Source organism: Pavona decussata, unplaced genomic scaffold (genome assembly GCF_977016875.1).
Source record: "Pavona decussata unplaced genomic scaffold, jaPavDecu1.1 SCAFFOLD_16, whole genome shotgun sequence".
Classification (NCBI taxonomy): domain Eukaryota; kingdom Metazoa; phylum Cnidaria; class Anthozoa; order Scleractinia; family Agariciidae; genus Pavona; species Pavona decussata.
The window spans coordinates 937,420-950,000 of NW_028145439.1; the positions used below are offsets into that span (position 1 = coordinate 937,420).

At 38.6% G+C, this 12,581-nt stretch overlaps 1 protein-coding gene across 1 annotated transcript in view; it reads left to right on the plus strand.

Annotated features, from left to right (window-relative positions):
- The first annotated feature begins 5 nt into the window (after positions 1-5).
- Positions 6-12,581, plus strand: part of LOC146487197 (uncharacterized) — a 14,116-nt gene continuing 1,540 nt past the window's right edge. The window contains exons 1-4 of the mRNA XM_085084756.1: positions 6-1,297; positions 6,148-6,181; positions 8,676-9,107; positions 9,806-10,063. Of these exons, the coding sequence (XP_084940882.1) occupies positions 1,286-1,297; positions 6,148-6,181; positions 8,676-9,107; positions 9,806-10,063 (736 nt within the window). The 5' untranslated portion in view covers positions 6-1,285. The remainder of the gene's footprint in view (positions 1,298-6,147; positions 6,182-8,675; positions 9,108-9,805; positions 10,064-12,581) is intronic.

The following is a 12,581-nucleotide window of genomic DNA, read 5'->3' on the forward strand; positions in this document are numbered from 1 at the left end:
CTTACTTCTTCGGATGAAGATGAATTACCCATGATGGCTCAATCTCTTCTGCAACAGGTCCCAAACAAAAGAAATCAATAAAAGTTTGATCCAAAGGAATATTTTTGTATTTCCTCCAAAGGCCCTTGCAAAGATGTGATGAAACAGTGAGCTTTGATGAGAAATGAATATCTCATATCCATGGAACAAATCAGATGTTGAAAGTACTACGATCGCAAAGCACGCCGGTTTTTGTCACGGCTTCAGTCTCCAGATTTGCTGTGAATCGTCTACGTTATATTTTCTTCGGAAGTTACGGACTGGTCAAAATGTGAATGACGTTTGAATGCAGGGGAGCACACGACCGTCAATTGCAACGGAATAAACCCGCGTGGCACTTTTTCTTTCCGAATCGAAATGAGATACTTCTGCTGAACGTCACTTTAACAACGTGTGACTGAAGCGGCAGAGAAAGCCGAACTTTAATGCGTCTCCTCTATAGACCAAGATACAATGCTGCACGCTCACCATGGTAGATTTCGAGCTCACTGAACTATTGTAAAAATGACGCGCATCATGCAGACAGCCCGGCGGACCTGGTTCAAGTTTGATTTTTAGACCTGAACGTGAACGATGGAATGCGTAACAATAAAACACGTTAATTTATGCCGTTGCTACATGTGACTTCTTTTAGTTTAAAATTTCAATATATCTAAGAAGACGGCAGTTGTTAGGCCATATATGGCAAGAGCAGATTGCGGTTCAGTCGGCGTTCATCTTCCCAAAACACCCCTCTTGGCAGGTGGGTGGACATGTTTGTATTGCACGTTCTATGGCATGCAGCAAGCGCCACTAACCTATGCTTGTTAGCGCTATTTCCCTTTTGTGGTTTACTGGTCTGGAATGTTTTGTCGCGATACAAAATCATTTCGATACAACAACATTGCTACCAAACGCCCCAGGTTTGACTTGCCATTCGTTTTTCAATATTTTACCGGGGAAAGATTTTCTAGTTGTCTATTTTTTCTTGTTGAGTGATAGGGTAAAATTGGATTAGCCCTGATCAGCTTATGGATAAGTGTAGTTGTGGAAAAGTGTTGCAAGGGCACAAGACTGTAATACATCCATGAGTGCTAACTGTAAACAACAATATCCCAGGTCAGTTGACCATAATCAGTCTGAGGGATATGAACCGAGTTCTTCCCAGTCGGCAGAGTATCCAAAGATCTCAGAAGTTTTCCAACGATTACAGGGTATTCCTGGAGGTTGCTGAAGAGCACCCAAAGTTTTTGAAAGAATCTCGAACATGGGTCAACAGGTAAAAATATTGCCAAAGTTATAACGAGAACAACGAGAACATTGGAAGATTTCAGAACATCATGACGTTGTTGAAAGCATCCTATTTGAGGCCCCTATAAATTAGATATTAAATTTTCCTCAGTTACACGAAAACGTCTCAAAATGAGTAATCGACAGATAATAAATAATATTAGTGAGTAATCGTTGAAGTTGAATAGTTATTGATCACATCGATGCAATCCACCGTATGGAAAAACCTTGCGAAGCTGACACAGCCCGGCCAATAGGCACATAGAAAGCGATAGTCTTTGCAAAATTCGTCCCTCAGTACTAACAACAATGTGTATCCTAGGTTGGAAGGTTTTACAACTTTTCTGTACGCTAGAATTATAGGTAAGTGTAAAAGTCGCCATCTTTTTCGGTAAGGTGGATTGTTAGGCCACCAAAATCGTTCGATTCACCCCGGCATTGGCATTGATTAGATTTCGATTACAAATTCAATGAATAAACGATTACTCGTTAACGTCACCGTTTATTTATTTTTTTGTTTATTGGGGGTAGGGGAGGTGGGTTTATTTAAAACAAGTATTCACACGATTTTGGTCCAACTAGGTAGAAGTTATTGAAGCAAAATTTTTCAAAGGTCACAAATTGCTTTCTCGTACTGCGGCTGTGCGCATCAATAATTATACACTTTTGAACACTGATTTAAAACTACGATCACCTAAACATGCATCGACTTAGAAAAAGGTTCCCATCTAGAAACATTTCATTAAGGAGTGTGTAACAAGACCTTAAGGTAATCCAATTTAACCGATAAAATGTATTCACTTTTTTTGGTCCTTCACACAATTGAAAACCTTCTAACCTTTTGAACATACCAGTTGAACATGAAGTCAATGCTGTCATTTACCGAATTTGCTGAAAGAGGCACACTCCATCTTCCACGTTTCTTCTGGACATTGCCATTTTTCCCATTTTTCTTATTTCGAACGTGATCTGACCTCTTTCAGACCAGTTTAAAGTTCACTCTTATGCACACACACTAGAAATATATGATTACAAGAGATAGTGTATCTGTTGGCGCTCTGTTCAAGCAATCCGTGTCTTGGAGACATACTATCTCACTCGTTATGGTTCTGAACAACAATCAAAAGACAATCATCCTCGTTCGGTGCTATGATCAGTTCATTCTTCTTGGACCCCACTCGCACTATGAGGAGCTCATTTTGAGGGTCAATATCCCTCACTGTGTTGCTGGCCAGTACTGTTAGGGCCCTGCAGGCGTTGGCGTAGAGTAGCGTATTGGAGTTGTCAAGATCCGATCTTACTGGGATTCCCTCAGAATTCACCACCATTGTTCCCACTACGCCTCTGTGTGATTGTATGCGCTTTAAAGAGGCCTCAACGGATGAAGAAGACATATCTTGAAAAAGTAAAATCAATGTTAGTTAATGCAATAAGACTATATGGCATTTGGGGTACCAACTCTAATCAATTCCTTTAGTAAATGGTATTACCGAAAGCCTTAACGGCCGGCCAAACGATTGACACATCATCCAACATTGTTGAACAACTGAGTTGCATGATGCCGAACACGGTCACCGAATGAATGCAACATTGTTGTTCTCACCTGAGAACAAAAGAAATGTTGGACGATATTGAAGACAAAATTTTAGGGTAATCAAACATCGTTCAACATCATGCAATATCGTGCAACATGGCATGGTGGCCAAACGAGTGCACTGACATGTAGGATTCAGCTGAACATGGCTGAAAATGTGGAAGAACAGTGACTCTGCACTCGCGTTATTTAACAACAGAGATTAGATTAGATTAATAAGTAAAGTTTGCTAATACAAATTCAGGCAAGTCCATGATACCACTATCATAGTTGAACTGTAAATAAGACTAAAACATATTCAGAAATAACCAAGTTAGGGGTTGTTACATTAAGCATCACTTGTACGGCGATCGGCAAACACCGGCAGAAATAATCACATGATCATAATAGTCCTATGCTCTCCGTTCCCGTATTTTCATATGCTGTTTGAAATTGCGATACAAGAAATAAACAACAACGAAAACAGAAGCAAACAAAATTATCCAAAAAACCAACCAACAAAAAACCCAGTAAACAAACAAAGAAACAAACCGAACATGGAAGTCCTTAACGTCTTGCTTACTTTTTCTTTATTCTATCTTTCGTCAAAATGTTTTTTTTCATGTGGCCGGACAAAAATTAGAACATCGCCAGAGGACCGTAACAGCTTCATTACCGTGAATAATGACACGAGGAACAAAGACCTTGTTAATTTTCTTGACGAAATAAGCTTGCAGACACTTTCTTACACAGAGAAAGTGGAAGAAGAACTTGAAAAAAAAAATCTTTTCATGGATTCAAAGCTGTAAAGCATTAGTAGAGAGAAGCTATACCTTTACCGTTGGGCTAAAATCAGTGTGTTAAACATTGCCTGTTAATAAACAAGAACTGATATCTGATACAAAACACCACCAGACATAATAGTTCCCACATCACAATAAGGTGCCAAAGACCTATTCAATTCTAATTCCACGAGTACAGGAAAAAATTAAATATGCAAATAAATTAAGTTTGTTATTTCGATCAGACTTTAACTTCAATAAGCTGCCCTCAAAAGTTAAGATCTAAAACGTTTGCCTTAAAAAACGTTCCCTTCTTCATCTTCACCGCATTTTCCGTCATTTTATAAACAAATATCTGTAAAAATATTGCATGCCAGGTGGTAATAAAGAGGAAAGAATGATTCACATGGATGAGTGAACTTAAAGTCTTGCTGCTGCACGAAATAAAATATTGTTGACTTGGTTGATTTGTTTGCGATATTCTGATCTGGACTGGCACGCTAAGATACGCCGGATTATGTTGAGATACTAAACAAACTATCTTCACACTTTGATCAAATACAGTGGTAAGACACAGTAACCTAAGCCGTTTGTTTTTTAACACTCGGTAACTTGTTTATAGTCGGATTAACAGCCATGTCACTTCAACTGTAAAATCTACAAATCCAAAACAGTGATTACAAGCGATGAGGTAAAAAGAAAGCTTTTAGATGGTGTATATAACTTAACAACCGGTGAACTCATCAACGATGTTCTAAACTTTTAGTAGTTTTTCCTTCTTACCTTTTCTGGCGTCGTACAGGACTGATGTTTGGGGCCCTTTCGAGGTCTGAAGCAGGTTTCAATTCTGCTCAATTGTCTGTCAAGCGAGTGCAATGTTTCTGGGATCCTTCAACCACCTGTCAAGCATATGAAACGGTTTTCTGCTGTATTGTAGCGCAATGAAGTTAAGAACCTCAAGTACAAAGTACAATGCAAGCGATTGCTTTATCTTGATGGTTCCTATGGCAACTTAGTCTGCCAGACTGTCCCAGATCATGAGTTTGCGATATTATATTAGATGCTATTGTGTTCTGCAATAAATAACATTCGTTATTCAATCCACTTGAATTCGCAAACGTTTGTTTTATCAACCGTGACGGGTCTCTTAAGTTGCTTTGTTGCGTTGTATTTCCCTTTGATAATTCGTATGCAAGTTTTAGTAATTAATAGAGATACATATCCGTTTGGAACCCCACCAGCTTCACATCATAGTGTTAATTTATTCCTAACAAAGTACATTTTTCCCTACTGTTCCATTTTAGGCAGGAATAATTAAAAATTATGATAAATTATTACGCAATATGTTTAAAGCTGTTCTCGAGAAATTAGTTCTTCCTTGCAATAATGGGTGAATACAGTGGAATCTCGATTATTCGAAACTCCCGATTCTTCGAACTAAAAGCTGTTTCCCTGGGATTTGTTTAACTCTGACTTTTCGAACCAAATTCAGTTTCACGCTAGGAGATTTGAAAAATCGGTATTCCACTTTATAAGTATTCACATCTTCGGAAATCTTCGAAAGTCTTCGGATCATCTTTGCTGCACTTCTAGTCATCTTCCGAATTTTCCGAAAGTCTTCGAAAGTCTTCGTGTCATCTTTGCTACACTTCGAGTCATCTTCCAAAGTCTCCGAATCATCTTCGGCAACAAATTATCTAAAAGTTGTGTTTAAAACTCGAACCAAGCGCTTCGAAGAAGAACAACATACTTCAATTTATCCCCACAACAATTGAAACTTGTGCACAATCACGGTATGCCATTACAAGCTAATGTTCAGTACTTATATACACAAGACTACTAATTATAATACATAGACTGTTACTTAATCGTCGGGATGTCAATAAACTCTTCACTCAAATAATATCTGTCAGCCGAACACTTTCATTTGTCTGTTTGTAATGTTTAGTCGTGAATTTTGCAAGGTGAACTCAGTGTGGGACTGAGTAATTTGCTAAGTTTGGCCAATGAGAATGCGATATTATTGACAGAGCATCGACATTTAAGCAATGAAGCACCTGCCTCTGTTTTAATGCTTCAAATTTTAAACCAAATGACCAAACTTTTGTCTTAATAACCAAAAGTATTTGCGAGGTTTTTTCGAAGCTGTTATGTTTTAACACGCCACGAATGAAAAACAAGGTGTATTTCGTAAAAAACCAGATCCAGTTTTAAGGTGCGATGGTGACATGTCTGGAATGTCCAAAACTGTCTGTTCCATCGATGAAAATTTAGTCTAATGTTTTGCGTGTCCTGTAAACGACCAAGCTGAAGAAACGCAGACCCCTGAAGCTCTGGAGAAACTTAATCCTCCGGGGAAATCTGCCTGAAGAGAAAAACATGAATTTAACGGCATGGATAATTTGTTTGGTAAGAAGCATTAATTTAAACTCTTTCCTTGTAAAATTGCAAAATCTCTCACATACATTTCTGTTTTCTTTTCAGAACATGCTTTTATTTTGTCTGTCCATCACATCAGGTAGGGATGCATGTTTTGGTAAATATTGAATGAATGGAACGTTTCAATAATAACTCTAGACGATTCCAAAACGTGAAAAAAGTGTAGCATGTTATGAATACTACTCACTCAGCTAGTAGAACTAAACCAATGACTATCGTTAAAAAGAAATCACTTTGTTTCAGCAGCCATTTTATTTAGTAGAGAGTGATAATGGTGACACTTTCGAGATCGAATTGAAATTTGAAAATGCTGGTTTTTGAAGAGAAGGAAAAAGCCTCCGGAGAAGTACCCGGAGAAAAGCCACGCGGGAAAAACGAGAACGAACAGCAAACGATTAAAGCGGAAGCGGAATCGAAATTGAGCCACGTCGGTGGGAAGCTAATGCTCTCACCTCTGTTCCATCCTTCGAGATTAAAATGCGTTGATCAAATGGAGCAATGTAAATCTTTCGTCATTTCATTCATGGGGTTCAAACTGGATACTCCGTTTAAACTGGTTCATATAGTAAAGCGACCTTTTTGTCGAACAGACAGATTTCAGAATTGGGTCAATTGTGCGAAAATTATGTAAACACATGACAAATTAACTTGCTACTTTGTCCTGCCTAATGCCCGCAAGGCCGACAAAATTTTTGTTGCCATGCTTTTTATCAGTTTTTTGTTTTTGCAGAGTCAATTGAGTTTGGTTATTCGAGAGCGCACTGACCGAGGAAGAAAAATTAAAGAAAGAGAAAATTCTGAGAAATTTTTCTGTTTATATTTGATAACACGACTCCTTCTAAGGGAACAACTTGCTTTAAGGGGGAAGTATCATGGGGTTTTTGATATCTTTTGTTAAAAATGATGAAATAAGACCTTAAATCACCTGCCAAATAATTCTAGAATGACGAGAGGAACGAAATCAACTCAATTCTTGAAAGAAACAACTCGTGATCTGTTCTAGGGCATTTTGGAAACAAAAATGCGAGAACTTGAAAAACATTAGCCTAATATTTTTCAGGTTTCAATCCAAACCGGCCTACCCTGTCTCTGGCCAGAGGTACTAATCGACAGTTTTATTGTACTGGGGTGATAATTTTTAACAAAATTGACAATTATTTCGTTGTTTCTGCTGACAGTCAGACATTTTTGGGTTTTGAAATGACAGCAAATTTTCGTGATACTTCCCCTTTAACTCACGCTGACATTTTTGTTTTACGTATTAAACCATTTTATTTACTTATGCTCTGAAGAGAAAACACATGCCGTTTGCTTTCAGCAGGTACACTCAACAAAAATGACAAAATTACCAAACAAAGAAACGCTTAGCTTAGAGCTTTCCCGTTTCAAACTTTGAAAGTACTGAATCTCTAAAGGCCACAGTAAAACCTTAGTGGTTTTCGCGAGGCGACCCTCACGATTCTCAAAACGGATGAAACGTACGTAACAACCCTAGGTCGACTAGGAAGGCAAGGCAACTGCAAGGCAACCTGTCATGATTGATGTCTATCAGTTTTTATAATTAATCTAATTTCCATGAAAAAATGGTTTTATTTAACTCGCCTTATTTAAACAATTTTCTGGCACTCGTTTATGATGCCTTTTGCGTCATTTCTCAAGTTTTTTGAGACGGCGAAAAGAAAAGCCGAAAAAGTTTACGTCTGGGGGGAAATTATCCAAATTGTGAGAATAATGTATTATTCAGCGAGTGACACAGGAATACACGGTAATCCGAGTTTTCCCAATAGGCGCTAATAGGAGCCGAAACTATGACCTCTACCACTGAGCTACAGAAGACTCGTGAGAGTTTAGGCCATTAAACTAGGTTCATACTGCTGGGATTTGAATGTCGATGTGTGGCATACGCACAATGGAATAAACGTGATGGTTTTACCTAGTAAATGAATAAGAATGAAGTATTATTAAGTGCGGACACAGGCATACTCGTTAACAGGCATACTTTTATCAAATCCTCCGTTGTATGTTTAAACCGATGCCAGGTATAGGTGTGAACGAAGCCATCTACGTTGAAGGGGTAGTTTACCATTTTAAAGAATTGAAACGTATGGCTTCTTATGGCGTGGTCGAGCGGCTAGGGCGCTGGATTTGTGAGTCGGTTGCTGGAGCTGTTTCTCGATCATCTCATCTCCTCGGCCACGCTTTCAATTGCCAGCTAGTCTGCCTCCTGCTAGTTGGGAATTTTAAGGTGGATTTCCACTGTAGCGTGATGTTACGTCCGTTAACGGGCGTGAATTTACGTTCAACTTTTTCCGCAAATGTAAGCTGTCCATGTGTTTTCTCTATTTTCCTGGACATAAACTCACGCGAAACGTTACTGGATAGTAGAAATCCACATTTAATTATGTTAAGATCAATTTGCATTATTTATTTGTAACGTTTAAACGCTCATCATCATCATCATCATCATCATCATCATCATCATCATCATCATCATCATCATCATCATCATCATCATCATCATCATCATCATCATCGTTATCATTGTCATTATCCCATTTTTCCTTACTCTTCAGGCGACATAAGCAGTATTTATGCTGACGCCGACCATTACTGGGACTTCGAACAATCTCCAGTGTCGCAAATCACTGATCGAAGAACTGGGACGAGAGTCACTGTTCACGAATCTCCAACCCTTGTCGACTCGCCAACAGGCAAAGCTATTTATCTGGACGGAACGAAAACAAAATCTTCAGTAGATCTCATGCAAGTAGACTATTCGTCATGCCTGTTCGACCCGTCAAACTGTACCTCAGAGTTTTTGTCAATAACAATGTTTATCAAATTTAGACCAAAACCTAGGGACAGCATTAACGACACGCAGATGTTCTTTGGTAACAGTCATGGGACTGAGTTGAGGCAAGGAGTGTCAATATATTACGACGAGACTTCAAGGTTATTGAGGGCGAAAGTGTACGGAAGCACAAACTATTGTTCCAGACGGCTAGGTATGTGTGGATGAATATTGAATTTGACAATTAACACTAGACGAAAGAAAAGCTTATTGGTTTGATAAGGGAGTCAAAGCTCGTACTCAGAGTCCTCAGGCTCTCTGGCCAGCGGTTTAATTTTTTTGATTGGCTTTCCCGTAACGGCTTGCATTGTTTTACCGCAGAAATCCTGCGATAATAAAATTCCAGTTCGCCAGCCGTCTCTCCTAGCGACCAACCGCTGGTCAAAGAGCATGAGGACTCTTGTTACGAGATTGGAAGTGAGTTCAAACGTTGTTGGTCAAAGTAAGTCAGGCAAGGCGGCCTCCAAGTCTTCAGCACAATGTTCCCTAATCCCTAACCACCGTACAGTCTAAGGTATTATAAAAAAAAATTATTCACCTAAGTGCCGGTGAATAGTGGTAGATACTTACCTCGCCACGAGTATCGACCACCGTCCAACTGAACTTCGAAATCAATGAATAATGGGATTCGAATTCATGATCACTGCGATCTCGATGCATTGATATACCAACAGAGCTGTCCCTTCTAAACATGAATTTTTTTCTTGTCGCAACTTCTTTAAGAGTAGTACAAAATACAAAGAAAAACTGTGATGGTCATTCACTAAAATGCCCTTGACATGTAATACTAAGCAAAGACCTTGGTTTCTAACTCGAAAGAGTCCACTGCTCTTTTGCATCTATGTTTAATAGGCCTGGTTAGAAACTCATGGACGCATTTGCATATCAAGTGGAAACGCATTGGGGAACTTAAGGTGTTTGTTGATGGACAAACAGGAAATGCCGGTCAAGACTCACGATATGTTAGATGCGGTTCCATAACTAATCCCCTTCCCACAGAGAGAATGTACAGTCTTGGACGTGGTGCCTCTCCAGTGGCCTATTTTGACAACTTAGCAATATGGTACCAGGATAAAGAGGGATTTACTGCTCCTTGGAAATATATTACAAGTAAGGCAATTTATGTCTGGTTTTTTACTGAAGTCCGTTTCTCACTCACAGTATTAAGACTTATGTCATGTAATGGTGTTACTTCGAAGTCTGAGGAGTAACGATAAATCGTGTTTATTCATACATTATGGATTTTCTTCACAAGTACTTTCCTGCGATGCTGTGTCTTATGCTGTACAAGGTGATTCCAGCTTCTCATGACTTTTGAGTTGTTAGATGAAATTCTTAAGTTTGACTATTCATATAACTAGAAATACGTGACTCGCAAAACCTCGCGAAGCTGGGGCTGGGTGGAAAGCCCTCTTTCGTGTTGTAGCATCAAATGAGGAGATTAAAAGGTTTCTGAACATAGCAACTATTTTGATGAGCATGGTCTTTTCGTAGTTCCACAGGCTAGTTTGCGGTTAAAAATCTATTTCTGACGCGATGAAATGTACAACGGGCGTGCAGCGCTGTCGTGTTCGATGAATTTATTTCCCACGGAAAATTATTTTACCGCGGTCACAAAACGTGTAATTTCTTCAATGCAATCTTTCACAAAAAAATATTTCTACTACTACTACTACTACTACTACTACTACTACTACTACTACTACTACTACTACTACTACTACTACTACTACTACTACTACTACTACTACTACTACTACTACTACTACTACTACTACTACGAAATCGACGTCAGACATTGTGAGACTACTGATGAACTCTAAAGACTATAATGTAAACAAACTGGTTATGAAGTTTATTTCTTCATGTATGATTATACGTGACAGGCTATTATTGGATATTGATGATGTAACTTAGAATTAATTATATATTGTTATGATACTTTACACTGTTTTGTTAGTAATTAGATTATATAAGCTTTTGCAATACTGTAAATCTTGTGGTCATGCAAATAAAGCAATTACTACTACTACTACTACTACTACTACTACTACTACTACTACTACTACTACTACTACTACTACTACTACTACTGCTACTACTACTGCTACTACTACTGCTACTGCTACTGCTACTGCTACTGCTACTGCTACTGCTACTACCACTACTACTACCACCACCACCACTACTACTACCACCACCACCACTACTACTACTACTACTACTACTACTACTACTACTACTACTACTACTACTACTACTACTACTACTACTACTACTACTACTACTACTACTACTACTACTACTACTGCTACCGCTACTGCTACTGCTACTACTACTATTACTACTACTTCAACTACTGAAATAACTACTACTACTACTACTACTACTACTACTACTACTACTACTACTACTACTACTACTACTACTACTACTACTACTACTACTACTACTACTACTACTACTATTACTACTACTACAAACTACAGGGGCATCTGTGTATCAAGTTGCCTCGGAAAACTGTTCTGCTCAATCTTAAATCAACGTCTACACTCTTATTTAAAAGAAAACATGCATTTATTTGCATGTTTATTTGTATGTGAATTCAATTTTTCAAATAGAGCCTTAACTTGTTCTTTAAGAAAACTGACCTCTGACTCCAGTTGCGTTTGTTTTTCCCTTAATTGAGCATTTTCTGCGACAAGTTGGGATTGTTTCTTTTGAAGAGTCTGATTTCCATCTTTTAATTTTGCAATCAGGATGGCGTGATTTTGTAGTTGATCATTAAGAAGCTTGTTTGAATTTATTAAGTCGTCACAGAGGTCTCCTACATGTGATTTTTGTAATTTTAAAAGATGATCTTGTTGTAAAGCTTTGTCTTTCAGTTGCTCAAAGTTTCCTTCGATGTTTATTTTGAATTGTGTAAATTCGGCTTCTAGATTTCCCACAGTTTTACGTAAAGTCGAAAGTGTATGCAGTCTGCTTGTCGTTAGCGTGAGGGGCTTGACGGGTTCTTGTCTAGATTTTGGTGTTTCTCGAGCTGTGTTGGGTGTTTCTTCTGCTATGCATTGACCAGCATTTTCTTGATTGGTGATTTCCTTATCTTCCTCTTGAAGTTTAGTGAAAAATTTTGGCAAGTCCGCGAGAAACAATGTAGTGTCCTCCGAGGTCAATGAACCATTGTCTGTCAAAGGTTCGAGGCTGTTAACAATTGCTAACAGTGCGGGGAATTCGTCACTGCTCCATTCGGCAAATTTCTTTCCTTGAACCATGATGCGGCCAGTTGAAATAAATACAGAAACAGTGACAAGTTGTTCTTCATTTTGCTCGTCGGCCGTAGAGATGTGTAGGATAATTTTGTCGCTCTTTGTTGCGCAACTGTAAGATTCTTGTTCTTGCCAAGACACAAGATATCCCATGGTGTTTAAATATTCATAGTAGCGTAGCGCAAACGTTTTTATCCAAAGTAGCAAACGATCTTCTGAGGCCTTGAAAGATACCACTTTGGCATTAGTTTTATAAGTGGATGAATCGATTTCCTCGAATAAAACCGTCTTCGATTTAGTCGCGTTAAATCTATCGACCAAACATCGGTGGAGATCTTCACATGGTTCCATATCGACCATAC